This window comes from Nicotiana tabacum, chromosome 18, assembly GCF_000715075.1.
Source record: "Nicotiana tabacum cultivar K326 chromosome 18, ASM71507v2, whole genome shotgun sequence".
NCBI lineage: Eukaryota > Viridiplantae > Streptophyta > Magnoliopsida > Solanales > Solanaceae > Nicotiana > Nicotiana tabacum.
In genome coordinates, this window is record NC_134097.1 from 110,513,583 (window position 1) to 110,533,304 (window position 19,722).

Sequence of the window (19,722 nt, forward strand, 5' to 3'; positions counted from 1 at the left end):
GAAGAAAGTAATAAAGCTATGATAGTCAATTTGGAGCTGCTCGACGAACGCAAGGACTTGGCGCATATAATGATGGCAACCCAGAAACAAAGAATAGAGAGATATTACAATCGAAAGGCCAATCTACGTTATTTCAAAGAAGGAGAGTTGGTTTTAATAAAAGTAACTCAGAACACCCGAGAGCTCAATGAGGGGAAATTAGGTCCAATATGGGAAGGCCCCTACCAAATTTTAGCTGTCACTAGGAAAGGATCATACGAGTTAGAAAACCAAAATGGAGAAAAGTTTCCAAGCAACTGGAACGTGGCACACCTCAAGAGATATTATTGCTAATGAACATCACATTTACCGAAAGTATGTGCCGCACTCTTTTTTCCTTCGTCCAGTTTTGTCGTAATTGGGTTTTTTCTGGCAAAGTTTTTAACAAGGCAGCAATGAAAAGTATACTACAGAAGAAGCTTCAACAATAACAATAAGACCTTTAAGTGACAACGCACACAAGCATATAGCCACTCCGGAGGTATTAGTTAATCTTTTGCTCGATAGCAAAGTTCCTACCGGGAAATTAAGTTTTCTATCGAACAGAGATTACCCGACCGCTCGCAAGTGCAAGACACTATGGTATTGTTAGATAATCTTTGGCTCGATAGCATAAATTCCTAAGCGAAAGTGAAGTTTGTTATAGAACTGATGATTATCTAGCAATTCAAAGGTGGAGTCCTCGAAATGTAAAACTTCCAGTGTTCAAATTCACATTCTTCGCATTGGAACACTGGGGGGATGATATGATGATACGGCAACAACGACTTCCAGTTCGACCAGAATACGAAACTTGGAAATATAATTGTATCATCAAGATCGGGGACTATGCGGCCAACCCCGTAGAAACAAGTTGTACAAGTTAGCCACATTGTAGCACAATGAATGATTATGTACTTTTGAAAATGGAAGGAATAAAGTAAAGTTATTTTATTTCTATCTTGTTTCTTGTCTAAACGATGAATTAATTTTATCATTTGAAAGTTAAATAAGCACTTCAAATGTTAGTGTCGTAATGAACAGGAGACGTCCTATTCAAGAGCACTGTAAACAAAAGAAGGCCCTCTCTTATGAAAACCCTCATGTAAAAGTGTTGATTTTGGAAAAACTTATGCTCGAAATCAAAATGCTTTCAGGGGAAATACACCTAAATCCTTGCACAATTGGACGCAAAAAGTAAAACTTGCACAAACACTAAAATAAAGACTCAAAGAGAAAAACTTATACTTGAACGAAAAAGCATCTCCATTTATAATAAATGTGATAAACAACACAAGTACAAAAGTTCAAAAAAGTAAGCAAAAATTAAGTTGTTGCATCTCCGGAACCCAGAGGAAGGGAAACATCAATACCCCCAGGAGAAACGGGTAGATCCACCGTCGGCTCGATATTTTGGTCCTCATCGTTTTGGCCTTCAGCATCCTCATCTTCCTATTCTTCTTCAGTTCGCGAGAACTCAAAACTTGAACTAGAAGAATTGGTAGCATCAGGCTGGGATAGAATACCTATTTCTGCAGCTAACTCTAGTTCACGGGCCTTAGTGATTTTGGCATCAAAATCAATGACACCCATTTTGGCCTCTTCCAAGGTTTTTCTCCTCATGTGATATAAAGAATGCATTTTTTCAAAAATTAGGGAAGTCGTTCGGCGCTAAAGTTCTTCTTTAAGTTGGTCAGCCTCAGAAGAAAGACTGTCTTGCGCGGATCTAGTGCCCTGGAGGCTGACATCAAGGTCACGAACAGTTGAGACGAAAACCTTATTGTGCTTCATGACCCTCTTATGCCTCTCCTCCAACCGGGCATACTTTTCCTCAGCAGCAGCAATTTATTCAGTTTTGGAGTGTAAAACTGCTCCAAATTATTCAATCTTTATGTAGAGGCAGCCTCACGAACAGATGCAACAAGAATTGCATTTTGAACCTCATACCATTTCGCCCTAGCTTCTTCAAATTGCACCCTTAACTGGCGTTCTCCTGGCCAAGGATCACCATTTGTGCCTGGCATTATTCAGCAAACATTCTCCTAAGAGAGTTTGCACTTTATTCCTATCTTTTTATGAAGCCAAAGGCTTCAGATAGTTAGCAAGTTCCGCCGGCCAGAATAATAGATGGCATCCGGTGGATATCGAAAGGATAACACTCCTATTCCTCCTTTGGGGATCTTCAGAGGGGCCAGAATAGTTATGCCCCAAATTCCCATGAACTGGGAACTGGTGAGGAGGAATATCACCCTCTCAGGCAACTGCAGCCGGTGGATATGATATAGCAGTTACTGGTGGAGAAATTAGAGTCGGTGTCAAAGTAGATGAAGCTGATGGCATTGTAAGTTGAGAAGCGGTTGCGGCAAATGCAGCACTGGTTGATGGTTGCTCATCAACCGAAGATGGAAAACATCTGGTACTCAACCTCACAGTTTCGGGCACGACAACTGGGATGCGGAAGCGGGAGTTAGTTCTACCATATCATACTCCCCCCAGAGCGTCGAGGCATTATCCTCGGTCGGTGTAGCTAACTCAACAGATTAAGCATTCTGTTGAGCTGATGAAGGTCATCGTCTTCTATATAGAGAATCTCCCTCATCGCTAGCTTCTCCATCATCACAATCACCATGGTATCTATTGTTGGCTCGAGCATGATGCTCAACACCATATCATCTGAAGGTGACTAGGGAACAGTACTCCTTGCCTTTTTATTTCCCCTACCCCCGGCCGCGGATGAACATCTCTTTTTTGGTTTCTTGTTCTCCGGTCGGGGATTCCGAGAAGAAGCACTTGCACTAAAAGCATGCTCGAAGACACTTATTCATGTAAAGGCCTCCTGCAGCCTCGCCACATCAACAATATTAGCCAAAACATCCTCCTTGGGGATAACAACTGAGCCCTGGGGTAGACCTGAATTCAATAAAGGAAAAAAGGGTTAATCAACTTCCTTATGCGAAAGGGAAAAATCAAGGTGAGTTTAACCTACCATGATTTTTGGCCTTCCACCCATATTTGAGGGCTAGTCCATTCGACGTGCGGGTTTCGGGCGTAGTAACGTCCAAAAATTTATAGACCCACTAATCCCAGCCTTCAACCCTAGGTGGTACCCACCGAGTTACTAAAATAAGTAAAATAACAAGGGTCAATAACGATAGGAGACGAACTTTGTTGGAAGAAAAGACAAATAATGAACTTACGAGTACGGTTCCGTAATTCCGGAAAGTATGAAGTTGTGGTTGGAATAATGTCACAGGTGACGACTGCAATGAACCGTTCCATCCACCCACAGTCATTGTCATCATCCATGCTAGATAGCAGAGCATGGTGGCCACACTTGCTGAGATTTATCATTCCCCCGCAGAAGATCTTGGGGGAACAAAGGTTCATCAACCGAGCTAGGGTTAACTCCTCTCCCGTCTCCTGGCATAGGCGCCAAAGACAAGCGATTGTCCTCCACACAGAACGACTTGCTTGCTCCGAGCATACTTGGTAGCGGATGCAGAACTCCACGATGATGGAGTCAATCTCTACACTCAAAGAGAATGACCCCAAGGTGAAGGGATACGTATAAAAATACGTAAAACCATTTTTAGGTAAGTTATCCGCTCCTCTAGACCAGGAGAGATAATGTCAAAATCTTGGAAATAGTAGTCTTCCTTCACGATAGGAATGCTAGAAGGTCGGATGGAAGAAGGATGTCTGCCAACAGCCCAAGTGCGAGGAGTTGAAGTAGGGAACTTCTCTTCGAAGTCCTTGGTTGTGATAAGACTTCTTGGGATGATGGTGCTCACCGTAGGGGGGGTGGCCTCATCATATTTACCTTTGTTCTTTGAGGAACTAGGATTTTTAGAAGAAGAAGCCATTTTTTATCAGAAGGGGAGGAAAGCTTTCTCTCAAGAAGAAGGTTAAAGAAAGGTTGAAGACAAAATACGAAATTGAGTAGAAAGAGTTTGAGAAAGTTTGATAAATTAAGAAGTGTAAATGAAGAAGTTTGATGTGTATAAGCAAAGGAATAGACGACTAAAATCATGGCCATAGTTACCCCGATAACCAGCAAAAGAGATGTTGAATTGTGGGATGACGCATGTTCAAGGCATTAAATATGGAGAGACATGCATCTAATCAATTGTTAGAAACTTTTCAAAGGGGGTCAGAGAGTTTCTTGCCAAGAAAGGTATCTCTACCAACTTCTCGGTAACACAAAATTATGCCACCGGAAAGCAGGAAAACTATCTGTGTGGGGTAAAATATGCTCATATTTAATAATCGCATGAGAAAGCAACACGTGGATCCGAAGACAAAAGGCAGTCGAACCCGAAAGCAATGATCTCACTTGTTATCGGAAAGAATGATATTCATAAAGGTGTCACGACCCAAAATCTAACCATGGTCGTGATGGCACCTATCGTGTTACAAGGCAATCCTACTTCCCAAAATATTACTACTAAACCGATTATAAGAAATTAATAAAACATTTCCAATAATTTAATTCTTGATAAACTAAATCAACTCTAAATATAATATAGAAAAAAATACGGAAACGAGCCCCAAACATCGGGGTGTCAATAAGTCATGAGCGTCTAAAACTATGAACTAAGATATATAAACTGTCTAACTGTCCAAAATAAGAAATGACAAAAGAGTAACAAGGTCCTGCGAACGCTGGCAGATACCTTGCAATCTCCACAGATAGCCGGCCTAAAATCAACGATAGCCACGCTCCAACTCACCTGGATCTTCACATAAAGTGCAGGGTGTAGTATTAGTACAACCACCTCAGTAGTAACAGAAATAACTAAGGAACTGAGCAGTAGTGACGAGCTAAGTAAATTAGTCCAATTATTTATTTTTCACAATTGAAATATAACAAGAATAAACAGGTGAATTCCATAATTCAGTAATTGTCAAAAAGAAATTAACAGGTAAAATGAAGCAACATCAAAAGTAAATGCAACCTCACAACAGTGTCACTCCATCAGTCATCACTCGCACTCAGCACTCAACACTCAATACACTCAACACTCTACGCTCACTGGGGATGTGTACAGACTCCGAAGGGGCTCCCAAAACCCAAGCGCTAAGCACAAAACACTTATGTGCTACCATATCAATACCTAGATCCGCACGGTCAACTCACGTGCTATGCGGACAACTCACGCGCTATGGCATCAATACCTGGACCTGCACGGTCAACTCACATGATACACAGACAACTCATGTGCTATGGTATTAATATCCTCACAACCAGGCCCTCGGCCTCACTCAATCATGTACCTCACTAGCCTCACCATCATCAACAAATAAGAAGACACAACCCATATCACGTATCACAGCATATTAGCAATTAATAGAGACTGAGGTAAACATGTGCAATAATTTCTATAACTGAGTACAAATAATGTGAGCATGAATAAAGCCTAAGCATGATCTCTAACATGAAGGCAAACAAGTTCAACAACAAGTAACTACGTAAACACAGATGATGGTCATGAGGCCTCATGGGACGGACCAAGTCTCCATCCCTCGAGGTATACACCCATATGCCCGTCACCTAGCATGGGTATCACCTCCAAACAGTCACACGATATCAAATTCTCCGGGTTTTACCCTCAAAGCCAGAATTAAAACTGTTACTTACCTCAACCGCATAAAATCCTACTCCGGGATGCCTTCGTCTCTGGACTTAGTCTCCAAAAGCACTGAATCTAACCATAATCAAATTAATACCATCACCACATGCTAAAGAATCGAATTCCACAATAAAAACTACAAAATATGCCAAAAAACCAAAATCCGGCCCTAGGTCCCACGACTCGGAATTGGTCAAAAATGACAGAATCATAAACCCCGTTCTCTCACGAGTCTAACCATATAAAATTTATCAAAATCGGACTCCGTTTGGTCCCTCAAATCCTCACTTAAATTTCTCCAAAACTCAAATCCTAACTCCCTCAATTTCACTTTGAAATCATCAATCAAATCATAAAAATGAAAATGAATTCATGAAAATAACCAAAATCGAGTAAAGAACACTTAACCCAATCCCTATGGTGAAAATCGCCTCCAAAATCGCCCAAATCCGAGCTCCCCAACTCAAAATATGACCGAATGAACAAACCCTAGTTTTATATATTTTTCTGCCAGCTATTTTGCCTCGTTTCTTGTTCCAATCGATCCCAAAACTCATATTTTATGCCTCTAATGGATTCCTTGTGAAATTCTAGTCAAGTTAGGCTTTTGAATCACTCAATTTGACGTTATAATAAATGAGATATGTAGGTTTTAATATTTGCAAATAGTGCAGTTTTTTAAATACGCTGCTAGCGGCAATTTTGTAATTAATCTAAAAAATCTGGCATCCTAATTCTTAGTAAAATGACCCTAAAATCCTCATACGATGTCCAAATTTGATCATTCTTTTTGCTACGGGTCCATAATTACGATACGGATCTAATACTTCAATCAAAAAAGAAATCGAAACTCATTTGTTCAATATGATATCATTTATGCTTGAAAAAACGATATCGAAACATAAGAAAAACGAGCGCAACACAACCCAAACCTATCCAAAACACACCCGCGACCCTTGGGACCTCAACCAATAATTCCAATAAGTCAAATATCACTACTCGAACTTAGTCGAACCTCCGGAACACCCAAAACAACACCAAAACACCAAATCAACCTCGAATTCAAGCCTAAGAACTTCTAAACTTTCAACTTTTGTCAATTCAAGCCTAATTCTACCACGGACCTCCAAATTATATTCCGGACACACTTCTAAATCTAAAATCACCCAACGAATCTAATTGAATCATAAAAATCCAAATCCGAATTCATTTACTCATAAGTCAACTTCCGGTTGACTTTTCTGACTTACCTTTCTAGCTAAGAGACTAAGTGTTCATTTCACTCCAAAACTACTCCGAACACAAACTTACCAGCTCAATACAACTCAACACAGCTGAACAACACATAAATAAGCATAGATGGGGGAAATGGGGCTATAACTCTCAAAACGAACGACCGGGTCGTTACAAAAGGCCAAAAAATATCTATCATCCGATAGCATTCAATGAAGAATATTCTACAACATTAAGTACATGATCCGTTATAGAAAATATGTCATTCGCTGCCTACCGTTACACATTCTTCAATGGCCCTCATAATTATCTTTTATAAGGGGCTTGATCCTAGGACCTTGTTCCCTAGGTGTATGTATAAATAGTGAACTCTACCATCATTGTAAAAACACGAATTTTCTGAGAAGCATACACTACATTCTATCAAAAGCTCAATAATACTTTACTTTTCTTGCTTAGTTGCACTATTCTTACTAACTGTGGTAACTCTGCACCCGGAACTAAGATATCTATCATTTATCTCAATTTCAAGGCTAAGTCTTATATTTCTATCTAACTCATCTGCTATTTTAGGATCAAATTAATTCACTTGCCTATAAACTACATATAAATTCAACTGTATCGTTTTACTGGTAAACAATATCTTAATCACATTAAATTTTGTATAAGTGAATCTCGTATCAAACAAGTGTCTCATCTACGTACATGTATCTTGGATAGTGAATTTCCTAGACCTAATTATTCTAGCTATTAACTACACAAGATTACTTTATGCAACAAAATTTACCCATGCCTAATGTTTTTACCAATTTAATGAGTACATAACATGTGCTTTACATACACTCTTTTATATATATATTAATATCTATAAACGTGTGTTGCACGTTAATAATAACATATAATGGTTTAAATATTTATTTATATGAAGGAACAATAAAATTTAATTAATGAGAGAAATTTTATATATAATACTACAACAATCATCTAAATACCGAAAAATATTATTATATTAGCATAATACACTAATTCAAAATGAAAGGATATCATCAGAACTTAAACATATAATCAATTTTAGTCATGTTAAGTAGATAATTATGTATTATAGTTTAAAGGTATCTAATGTGATGGTGTCTTACCGAACACTTCTTTACAGACTTTTTTTTTTTTGTATATGTTTCCTTCTAATGTTTTGGTTACTCTGCCATAATCAGAACTCTTGTTGTCGATATTGATATCTCTCTTGAAAGTAAACATATAGTTATTCGTGTAAGAAAACATATTGTGATAAATATAATTCAATATTTAGGATGTTTGTCCTTGTACTTTAATTTATTATAACAACAAAACATAAATATACTGAAAATTATTTTCACACAAATTTAAAAGGATATTCTTTAGTTTCGGAAAACGAAAGTTGAATTTGGGGATAAACACATACTTAGAAGCATATTGACCAGTATCATAAGTTGTGCATGCATGACGTTATTGTCAAAACTTCTATATACCATATATGTACTATTACATAAGCTATTCATTGGATCTAAGTTTTCAGTAGCATAACGGGCATACGTTTCTTCAAAATTAACCTATATGCAATGGAAAATCAATTTTAACTTAGTTTTGACAATATTATATATATATATATAACTTCTATATACCATATGTGATATATTCTTTTTAATCTCTACACTCTTTTTATGGAATAAATTTATGTATCCTAAGATTTTTTTCTTTTGACTTGAAAAATACTTTTACTCATATGTTGGATTTAAAATAATTTAATTGGATTCTTTTGCTAAATAATTAATTGAAAGATTTGATTATTTGGTTTTAACGTAAAATATAATTTATTTTCTGTTGATTTAGATTTTTAATATTAGTTTATCTCATGTTTGAATATTTAACCGTGATTATAATTTAATCCACAATAAATTTTATTTTCAAAGAGTAAAAAGATCGATGACATTCCTCTTTTAAATCTTTATTTGTAAAATCATTGCGCTTACAAACTTTTTCTTTTTTTCCTCACACATTTATATTTTTAAAAATTTTCTTAGTTCTTTAATAATTGGGTATATTTTTCTATATCACGAAAAATTAATAATAAAAATATGTTATTTGAGTAGGAAAACGGTTCAAATATAATATAGTAATATATTATCGTGTGGATTTTTTTCTCAATTTCAATGCTTTATGCAGTGCGTTTAACATTACTTTTAATTTTTTTTTGGTATTGAATATTACAGAATGGTAATGTATTATCAATATGGAGGATTCTTATGAAATTAATTTTTACCTTCCTACATGTTTTTAATAAGAATTCAATATAAAAGATTGTATCAATTTTAAAATCTTATATATTTAAAAAAAATTAACATAAAAGTTATTGTAGTCCAAAAAAAAAGTTATTATAGCTACGGCATTTCCCTCTGACTTCTTTAATTTAATATTTTAGGACTATTTTGGTGTATCAATATTATATTTGGGTTTAATAATAATATAGGATCTTCTGTTTCTAAATAGACTTGGACAATAATAATACGTTCTTAAATTAATTTAGTAATAGGAATTTTTTAAGAAGTATATTCTAAAATTAATAGGATTACAAGAATAATATCTATGCCCGAAAATAATTATACTAATAGGATTCTAAAGGTAATCATGTAGGATTTCTAACGTGTAATATTATGTCCTAAACTAATAGGATTACAAGGCTAATGTCTAGAATTCCGATTATGTCCTTTTATTGTGAGTTATTATGCTTAATATTAAAAGGTTATTTTTGTAATCCAACATTTTATTCATATATATATTCTCATTTAAATTATGACTTAATCATAGTTAATTAGTATGGTTTGGTACAAACACCGAATGCGAATAACTTTTTACCTTTGTAATATAATTAAATTCGTATATACCTGGGTAATATATGGAATAGTTCGTTTTTAAATTTAAGAATCATATATCGTAATGATTACAGCGAGTAAATCAGCAAATTTGCAATTATAGATTTTGAGAATGTTTGTTGAATATTATTAAATGTTTTCCTTTTAAGATTCAATCTTATCTTGGTAGAAAAATTTAAACGTATTTTCTAACAAGTCAAAGAAGGTAAGAGAATCCTACTTGGAAGCAATTTGTGCTTATCCCAAATTGATTTAATCTCTCCATCTTATCCCCTAATTAACATATCCCGTTTATCTTTATCATATTCGTTTAATTTGTAGATGTCATCTCAAACACGAACACTCAAATACTTACTCTATTATAAAAGGTTCATAACAACTGTAGTATCTAGCTTTACTTTCTTCCCTTTTACTTGGTACGTTTTCTTTATTATTTGTATTATGAATGAAATTGTAGTGCAACATCCTGTATCAGTTTAATTATGCACAATCATTAGAATGCCTGTTGATTGCATTGTTTTTACGTAGTACATTATATTCTTTTCATTATGTTGAAGATTTTAACTTCTTCTTTTTTTTATGTCAAAGAGTTTAACCTTTTTCTTTGGTCTTAAGGTTTGTGTTTTTGTTTCTGAGTTACTTAAATTACATCATAGGTGACCTGAGTGATTATGTATATTATGTTTATACTATTATTGCATCCTTTTTTTTTTTAATTATTGTATAATCTGTTAAATTCTTGAACAAAACCCTAATTTTGTTTTTCCATGTCCATTTACAGAAATCATGACAAACATGAGATCAAGAATTGCAATCCCTATATTGGGACTTCTGATACTATTCTCTTCCTGCATGGCAGAAGGAGATTACTTGCTTTACAAGGATCCTACGAAGCCGCTAAATATACGTATAAGAGATCTAATGAGTAGAATGACATTGGCAGAGAAAATAGGGCAGATGACACAGCTCGATAGAAGAATTTTGACACCGAAAATTATGAAAGATTATGGAATAGGGAGCGTACTGAGTGGTGGAGGAAGTGTGCCAAAACCTGAAGCGACAGCCCGAGAATGGGTTGATATGGTGAATGAGTTTCAAAAGGGAGCATTGTCTACTAGGCTTGGGATCCCTATGATTTATGGAATTGATGCAGTTCATGGCCATAATAATGTTTATAAGGCTACTGTTTTTCCTCATAATGTTGGCCTTGGTGCAACCAGGCAAGTTCACTTGATTTTCCTCTATTACATTATTGTTAGGTCACTTTAAAGGTCATTAAAAGTAATTGTCCGTAATAAGTAAAGCAATTAATCTGAAAAATAGGGTAACTAAATCATTACAATGTCATTGGATATAATAATAAATTATGTTTGCCGTGCCTTTTTTGGGTTTAAGGATTTGTTTCCTTTGAAAGATTTAAGAAAATTGTATTCTCTCGGCCCGATTTATGTGACATCACCGAAAATCTTGATAATCAAATAAGTTTTTCTTTGATTAGATTGCAATTTTTTGTGTCTTTTATATATTTTGAATTGCTAATTATTGTGACTTATAATACTTTCATATAGTTTCTGATTATGTAAATTTTTATTTCAAAAACATAAAAGATTTAATTAATATCCGAATTAATGGTAAATTAAAATGTTTAACTTATTGGTACAGAGAGAGTAGTAATTTTCAGCAAGCTGGATTATTTTCTTGTTTCTTTTTGTTGTATAAAATAATTAACACCTTTTTCTACCACTTAATTAAAAAAATTAAGATGTTTTAGCGAGGCTATACTTCTTGTTAAAAGATTTTGATGTTTTAGTTCTCCTCGAATAATAGTAGTATTAAAAGTTTTATTTATTCAAATTAATTACATACGATTAGTCAAATTAATAAATTAACAGCTTTAATTATTACTTTGTCACATTACATGATTTGTTGGTCTTATTTTTTTAATTCTTTCAAATCTTGCAGAGATCCAGAGCTTGTGAAAAGAATTGGTGCAGCAACTGCTATTGAAGTTAGAGCTACTGGCATTCAATATGTTTTTGCTCCATGCATTGCGGTACATATATATTTACCCTAACCTTACTTTTGTTAGGTTATCTAGTCTAATTTTTTTTTTGATTATTAGATCATGTTTGTTACAAACCGCTATCTATTGATCGTGTTAAATTAATTATTATACATTTTCGGTGCAAAAAATTTAAATTATTTCAAATAACTTGTGTGCCTCAACAGGTATGCAGAGATCCAAGATGGGGTAGGTGCTATGAGAGTTACAGTGAGGATCCAGAAATTGTGAAACAAATGACTGAAATTATCCCTGGATTACAAGGGGACCATCCTCCTCGTAAAGCTGGCATTCCTTATGTTGCTGGAAAGTAAGCTTAATTTACATTACCTTTACTAAGACTCTTATAATCCGTTTGGTCAAGCTTCTACGAAGTCAAAAGTATTTTCTTTTTAAAATTAAATAAGTATTTATTTTAGAGAGTTGAGATGTTTGATCAAAGCTTTTAAGAAAAAAAAACATTATTGCTTTTAAGTAGTCGTAAAAACTGTTTTCGGAAGCTCAACACAAACTGATAGCTACTTTTCAAACATATTTTTTCGAAAAGCAATTTTCAAAATAAGCAAATTTTGAAAGCTTACCAAACAAACTATTACTCATTAACTCCTTAACATAATCAGAACTTGTCTAACATTTTCTTTTTAATAAATGGAAACAACTTTTTTAGGGAAAAAAGTAGCATCTTGTAGTATTTTTGAAAAGAAATTCTCAAAATAAACAAATTTTGAAAGCTTGACCAAACAGATAATTACTCATTAACTCTTTAATATAATCGTCAAAACATGTCTAACATTTTCTTTTTAATACAAATTCAAACTATTTTTTAGGGAAAAGGTAGCAGCTTGTGCAAAACACTTTGTTGGAGATGGTGGTACAACAAAAGGGATCAATGAGAATAATACAGTGACAGATTGGCATACATTGCTAAGTATTCACATGCCTGGATATTATCAATCAATTATCAAGGGAGTTTCAACTGTTATGGTGTCTTATTCAAGTTGGAATGGTGTTAAGATGCATGCACATCATAATCTTGTTACCAATTTTCTCAAGGATACCTTAAAATTCAGGGTAATTAACCATTTCACTAACCTTGATACTGAGTAATTCAATAATTTTTAGTTAAGAAATTAAAAGTATTTTTTTTTTTTTTTTTGGGTGAAGGGATTTGTCATCTCAGATTGGCAAGGAATTGACAGAATAACTTCACCACCTCATGCAAATTACACACATTCGGTGCTCACTGGGGTTCAAGCTGGCATTGACATGGTTAGCTACTAATATTCTCTCTAATCCTTTTTATATGTCGCTTAAAGTTTTTGTACGTTCATAATTAAAATATTAGCCCCTCTGATCCTATGTATCTGCCATTTTATCCTTCTGCAAACCCATTACAAAAATATTAATAGTAAGAGTTACTTGATTAAACTGTCCTTATTTATTCTTTGATTTCTTAATCTTTTACTTGATTTTTTAATAACATTGGGTCATTAAAATACCTTTATCTCTTCCTTAAATGAGTAACTAATAAACTATATGTCTTCTTCAAGTAGTATAGCAAGAATTACAAGGGGAAAAAAAATGAATGCCTTCTTCATTTTCTGAAGTGATTAATATAATATTTTGGACCAAAATTTTCTTTTTGCTTTTTTTTTTCCGCGTAAAGTGGCATATAAAAAGGATCAGATGGAGTGACAATGAAATTGCTGTTCGAAAATTTGAATTGTCATCTGATTTTGTTGTGCTCGATTTTCAGATTATGGTCCCTCTAAACCATACGGAATTTATTGATATATTGACTTCGTTGGTGAATAATAATTATATTCCCATGAGCCGAATTGATGATGCCGTGAGGAGGATCTTGAGAGTCAAATTTACCATGGGTCTTTTTGAGAATCCTTTGGCTGATTATAGATTAGTTAAACACCTCGGAAGCCAGGTCAGTTTCTTTTTATATACTATATGGATAATCAGATTTTCTAGACTATATATATATATATATATTTAGAATAATTGCTGAATTTAGTGATATAGAGATTTAATTAATGTTGAAACAGGCACATAGAGATTTGGCAAGAGAAGCAGTAAGAAAGTCACTAGTATTACTGAAGAATGGGGCAAATGCAGATGAGCCTGTACTTCCACTGCCTAAGAAGGCAACAAGAATATTAGTGGCTGGATCTCATGCCAACAATTTGGGCTATCAATGTGGTGGTTGGACTATTACTTGGCAAGGTGTTGAAGGAAACAATGTCACACTTGGTATTTTCTCCACACATCCCCTCTCTCTCTAATAATAATAAAGATTTGTAGTGAGTTTACGTTTCGGTACATTGAATTTTTACACTATCAAATTAAGTCAACATATAACAATAGGTAATTCTCCATTTAAGCATGATATGGTAACCAAACATAGATCGACTAATACATATGCAATAACCAATTAAATTGTATTTATAGTGTTAAAATTTTGTTACATTCTTAGGGTATATATATATCTTAAACTCTTTTATAAAAAGTTGATTTTGTCCTTCGCCAGCCCTACCCCCTCCTTTTTTTCTTTCTTTTTTGTTTAACTTTTTTGGTCAAGAACAACAATCGGCCCCAACTAACTTAGGATTCAGGTTTAGTTGTTTTGGTGGTGGCAGTCAAGAACAAAAATTACACCTCAGTTATAAATAAGTTTTGGGTGACAACTTAATATTCATATCGCTCCATTTAAGCTCCTCCTTTGTGGATACTACTATTTAAATCTCTAGTCATTTTATCTTTTGGTGAAAATTTCAGGGACAACCATTGTGGATGCTATAACTGCTACCGTTGATCCAAGCACAGAAGTAGTCTACAGTGAAAACCCCACCACAGAATATATGGAATCCAACAAATTCTCATATGCAATAGTGGTAGTAGGTGAACTACCTTATGCTGAAACAGCAGGAGACAACTTGAACTTAACAATCCCAGAGCAAGGGATAACAACAATGAACAATGTCTGTGGAAGTATAAAATGTGTAGTGGTTTTAATTTCAGGAAGACCATTAGTTGTGCAACCACATTTAAGTAACATTGACGCACTTGTTGCTGCTTGGTTACCTGGTACTGAAGGACAAGGAGTTGCTGATGTATTATTTGGTGATTATGAGTTTACTGGAAAATTATCAAGAACTTGGTTCAAGACTGTGGACCAATTGCCAATGAATGTTGGTGATTCACACTATGATCCACTTTTCCCATTTGGGTTTGGACTCACTACTACTAAAGTCCAGGACCAAATTGCTTCTAGATAGAGATAGGTTTTTTTTTAAACTGAAGAACAATGTTTATATTTTATCTAGTTTTGATTTTGATTTCGAGATTCATGTTTACTTTGTTGTGTTAGTAGTGTTCGTTTTACCGGATCTTAATAGAATTAGGAACTTGTCGCACTGAATATATAGTATTGGTACTAGATTTTAAGGATATCTTTTACTCTTCTGCTCCATTTTATATGGCACATATATTTTAGCTAGTATTGGTTTTGATTTTCTTCAAGTTTACTTTGTCGTTTTAGCAGTGCCTGCTCAACGGGAGGCCACTAAAGCAATTGCTTTAGGCCCAACGTTGAAGATATATATATATATATACTTGCATATATATTATAAATTTATTAATAAAGAGATTAGATTTTATACTTTGTTTTTTTGAATATGATAAAGGTTATTCAGATAAATAACTAAATTTTATAAGAAACATGCAATATATAAAAATGAATAACTTACGACTTTGACAATTAAAAAAATAAAGTATCTTTATGATTATATCTTACAAAGAGTGAATAAACCTATTTTTTTCATTTCAAAACAGACTTGAATTATGTCAAATGTATGAAATTATTTTGACATCTACTTAGTTGTATAAATTTGAGATCATGATATGTACAAAAAGGATTCGTACCCATTCATTACAAAAATAAAACAAAAAAAATTATCAAATAAATTTAAGGCCTCATATTAAGATTTGGTTTTAGCCATATCTTTTGTTGAGCTGCCTCTGTGTTTTAGTAGTGTTTGTTTTATCATATCCTTATAAAACTAGGAACTTATCGCACTGAACATATAGTGTTGCTAATTTTAAGCATACCTTTCAATTCCATGATAACGGTGAGTACTATATGTAGGTAAATTATGTGCAACCTGTAAATATTAATCAACGAAGGAAGAATATATATAAGTTGTACCCCAACGAACAACAAATACTATTGTGGTATAATTCAACATGAACTACACTTATGAAGGGCGAAAGTTGATCAACATTTATGGTAGAATTTTTTATTTTATGATAGTGTCGATAAATAGATAAATTAGACTCGCATGTCAAAAAGTTTATAGTGCAAACATTGTCCTCAAATCACATTCTAACAAAATTATGGTAAAATTTAATTAGTTAATTTTAAAATTATAAGTTGTAACAAACCCCTACATGTTAATAGTATTTTTTACCTTAGAATTATTTGTTATAGCGATAGTTTAGTTTAGTTTTTAAAGCTATAAAAGTGAATCGTCTAACTTCAATTCTGTGGCAACTAATTTCATATAAGTTACCCCATAAACTGTTTGGTCGTTAGGTAGGTCAAATATTCTTACTTTTGGTTAGATTCGGTTCTAGAACTTCAATAGTTATTTTATATTTTCAGATTATTTATTTTTCATAATTAACTATCTAGATAATTTTTAAAAGAGAAAATCTGAATTTTTTTTGATTTGGTGGTAGCGACTCTTCTTTTACCATCTCGGATTTTGGAGCTTAGGTGGTAGCAATTTGCCATTTACATCTCGGTTTGCGACGTGATGGAAAAGATTGATAAAATTGTTATGTTACATAATATAAATAAGGAGAAATTTATAAAACGTATTTAATATTAAAGTATTTATTTATTTTAAATAAAGAGGGGGTGTTTAAATAAAGAATTTTAAATATATTTTAAAAGCTATACAAGGATTTAATGCACAAAATATTGTTGATTTCGAACTCCTAAATATTAGGGAAATAACTAAATGACTATTCGTAATTATTAGCAAATTATTAAATGATGATTCCTACATATTAGGAAAAATAATCAAATGACTATTATATCTAGTGTGAACTCTATTTTTAAAGGGTAAAAAAGGTAAACTATATTTTGCTAAGGGCTTTTTGCTTTTAATATAGTACAGATAGATAGGTGTAGATAGATATGTTAGTAATTCAGGCAAGATACAGTCAAATTCTCTATAGCATCCTCGTTTGTTCCGAATATTTTTGGATGTTATAGCGAAGTGCTGTTATGGAGAGCATATATTATAACATAACATGTTGGCTCCGGAAAAAACTTAGCGTTTATAGTGAAGTGTTGTTATATAGGGATGCTGTTATAGAGAAGTGTAACTGTAGCATAAAAGTTTCTCACTTTTTTTTGGTTTTGGTTTCTTTCATGTTTATTTACTGTTCGTACTGGTTTTGTCGAATCCTAATAAAATGAGCAGTGAATACATATTTTATTTCACCATGTTTATTATTAGAAGCAAGTCATCTAGTAATGTTTAAATTCCGAGAGTGATTTGGACCTTTTTAACATTAGACAATTCAAATTTACGTGATTTAATTATCAAAGATTTGTGAAAATCACTTATACCCCTAAACTTTACTTTAAAGATCAAACTTTCCCCTCAACTTCAAGCAATTATCACCCCCCCCCCCCCAAATTATCGTACGTACACAATGTCTATTTCACCTTATCATTTTCAATTCTCTCCTCTATGTAATACTATTTTTGAAATAAATCAATACAGAAAAGAAAGAATATTTCAAAAAGAGAGAATTCTATTGATTTTGAGATAAATTACAAAGGAATAAAATCCCTCTATTTATAGGGGAAAATTAACTTAACCGCAAAGTAAAAAATTCTAAAAACTTTTTAAAAGATAGACATCCACTTCGAATACAACTCTATTTATAACACTCCCTCTTGAATGTCTATTCAACAAATAATGTGCCTTGTTAAAACCTTAAATAAAATAAAACTCAATAGAAAAAAAATTTAGTGAAGGTAAAAGAGTACGCATGTCTAGAAATACATCTTTTGGTTGCCTCATTAAAAACCTTGCAAGCAAAACCCAGTGGGACAAAATCTTGTAAGGAAAAAAGAGTACAATGCGTATTAACTCCTTCTGATGAGAGCATCAATTCACATCTTTGAGCCTTCGCATCCCAATCTGGTACACTAGTTTCTTGAAGGCCGACGTCAGTAGAAATTTGGTGAACAAATCAGCCATATTATCACTTGAACGAATCTATTACACATTGATATCACCATTCTTTTGAAGATCATGTGTGAAAAATAATTTTGGTGAAACGTGCTTTGTCCTATCTCCTTTTATGAATTCTCCCTTCAATAGGGCTATGCATGATGCATTGTCTTCGTACAAAATTGTAGGTCATTTGTCACGCTTCAAACCATATTTTCTCGAATAAGATATATTATAGACCTCAACCCACACATTCTCGACTTGCTTAGTGAATATCAATTATCTCAGCATGATTAGATGAAGTAGCCAAGATTGATTGCTTAACCGATTACCAAGATATGGCAATACCTCCACATGTAAACACATTGCCTGTTTGAGATCTATCCTTGTGTGAGTCAGATAAATCCCAAGTATCAGCATAACCAACAAGATCGGAATTGCAATAATTTTCATAAAATAAGCCCATATCGGTAGTCCCTTTTAGATATGGAAATATGTGTATGATTCCATTTCAATGTCTCCTTGTAGGATCAGAGTTATATCTTGTTAAAGTATTAACTGAAAAAGTTATGCCGGGCCTTGTAGTAAGATACGTTAGTGCACCAATTGCACTAAGATATGGTATTTCAGGACCAAGAAGCTCTTCATTCTTTTCTTGATATCGGAACGGATACTTATTCACATCAAGTGATCGAACAACAATCGGAGTACTTACCGGATATGCTTCATCCATGTTAAACTGTTTCAATACCTTTTCTGTGTAGGCATATTGATGAACAAAAATTTCGTTTGTCAAATGTTCAATTTGCAAACCGAAATAGAATTTTGTCTTTCCGAGATCTTTCATCTCGAATTCCTTCTTTAAATAATCAATTGTCTTTTGGAGTTCTATAGGAGTTTCAATAAGATTTATGTCATCAACAAATATGGCAAGTACAACAATCTCCGATGTTGTTTTCTTTATATAAAATACATGGACAAATGACATCATTTATATAACATTCCTTTAATAAATACTCACTAAGACGGTTATACCACATTCTTCCTGATTGCTTTAGACCATATAAAGATCTTTGTAGTTTGATTGAAAATATTTCCCGAAAATTTGAATTATGTGCGCTGGGCATTTTAAATCCTTCAAAAAGTTTCATGTATATCTCATTATCAAGTGAGCTATAAAGGTAGGCTGTAACTACATCCATTAAATACATGTCAAGCTTTTTATGGACAGCAAAACTAATGAGATAAATAAACGTTATTATATTCATAATAGGTAAATATGTTTCTTCATAATCGACACAAGACCTTTGTGAAAATCCTTGTGCAACAAGGTATGCGTGATATCTTTGTTCCTCATTTTTCTCATTCTTCTTACGTACAAAGACCCATTTATAACCAACAAGCTTAACACCATTAGGCGTTTGGACTACAGGCTCAAAAACTTCAGGTTTCGCAAGTGAATCCAACTTGGATTGGATTGCTTCTTGCCATTTTGGCCAATCACGTCTTTATCGACATTCTCCAACAGATTGAGGTTTCATATCCTCACTATCTTATATAATGCCAGATGCAATATTATATGCAAAGACATAATCTATCACTATATACAA

General features: G+C 33.6%; 1 protein-coding gene across 1 annotated transcript; it reads left to right on the forward strand.

Annotated features, from left to right (window-relative positions):
- Nucleotides 1-10,110: 10,110 nt before the first annotated feature.
- Nucleotides 10,111-15,310, forward strand: LOC107783011 (uncharacterized). The gene is made up of 9 exons (XM_016603966.2): nt 10,111-10,203; nt 10,569-11,007; nt 11,750-11,840; nt 12,017-12,159; nt 12,677-12,920; nt 13,014-13,118; nt 13,606-13,788; nt 13,907-14,111; nt 14,637-15,310. The coding sequence occupies exons 2-9, from the start codon at nt 10,574-10,576 to the stop codon at nt 15,134-15,136; spliced, it is 1,905 nt and encodes a 634-aa protein (XP_016459452.1). The 5' UTR covers nt 10,111-10,203; nt 10,569-10,573; the 3' UTR covers nt 15,137-15,310.
- The last annotated feature ends 4,412 nt before the right edge of the window (nt 15,311-19,722 follow it).

Excerpts from the sequence above, each read along its gene's own strand:
- LOC107783011 (XM_016603966.2), top strand. The coding sequence starts at position 10,574 with ATGACAAACATGAGATCAAGAATTGCAATCCCTATATTGGGACTTCTG. Across the intron at positions 12,160-12,676 it reads ATTCCTTATGTTGCTGGAAA|GGAAAAGGTAGCAGCTTGTG; the intron begins GTAAGCTTAATT and ends ACTATTTTTTAG. Across the intron at positions 14,112-14,636 it reads AGGAAACAATGTCACACTTG|GGACAACCATTGTGGATGCT; the intron begins GTATTTTCTCCA and ends TGAAAATTTCAG.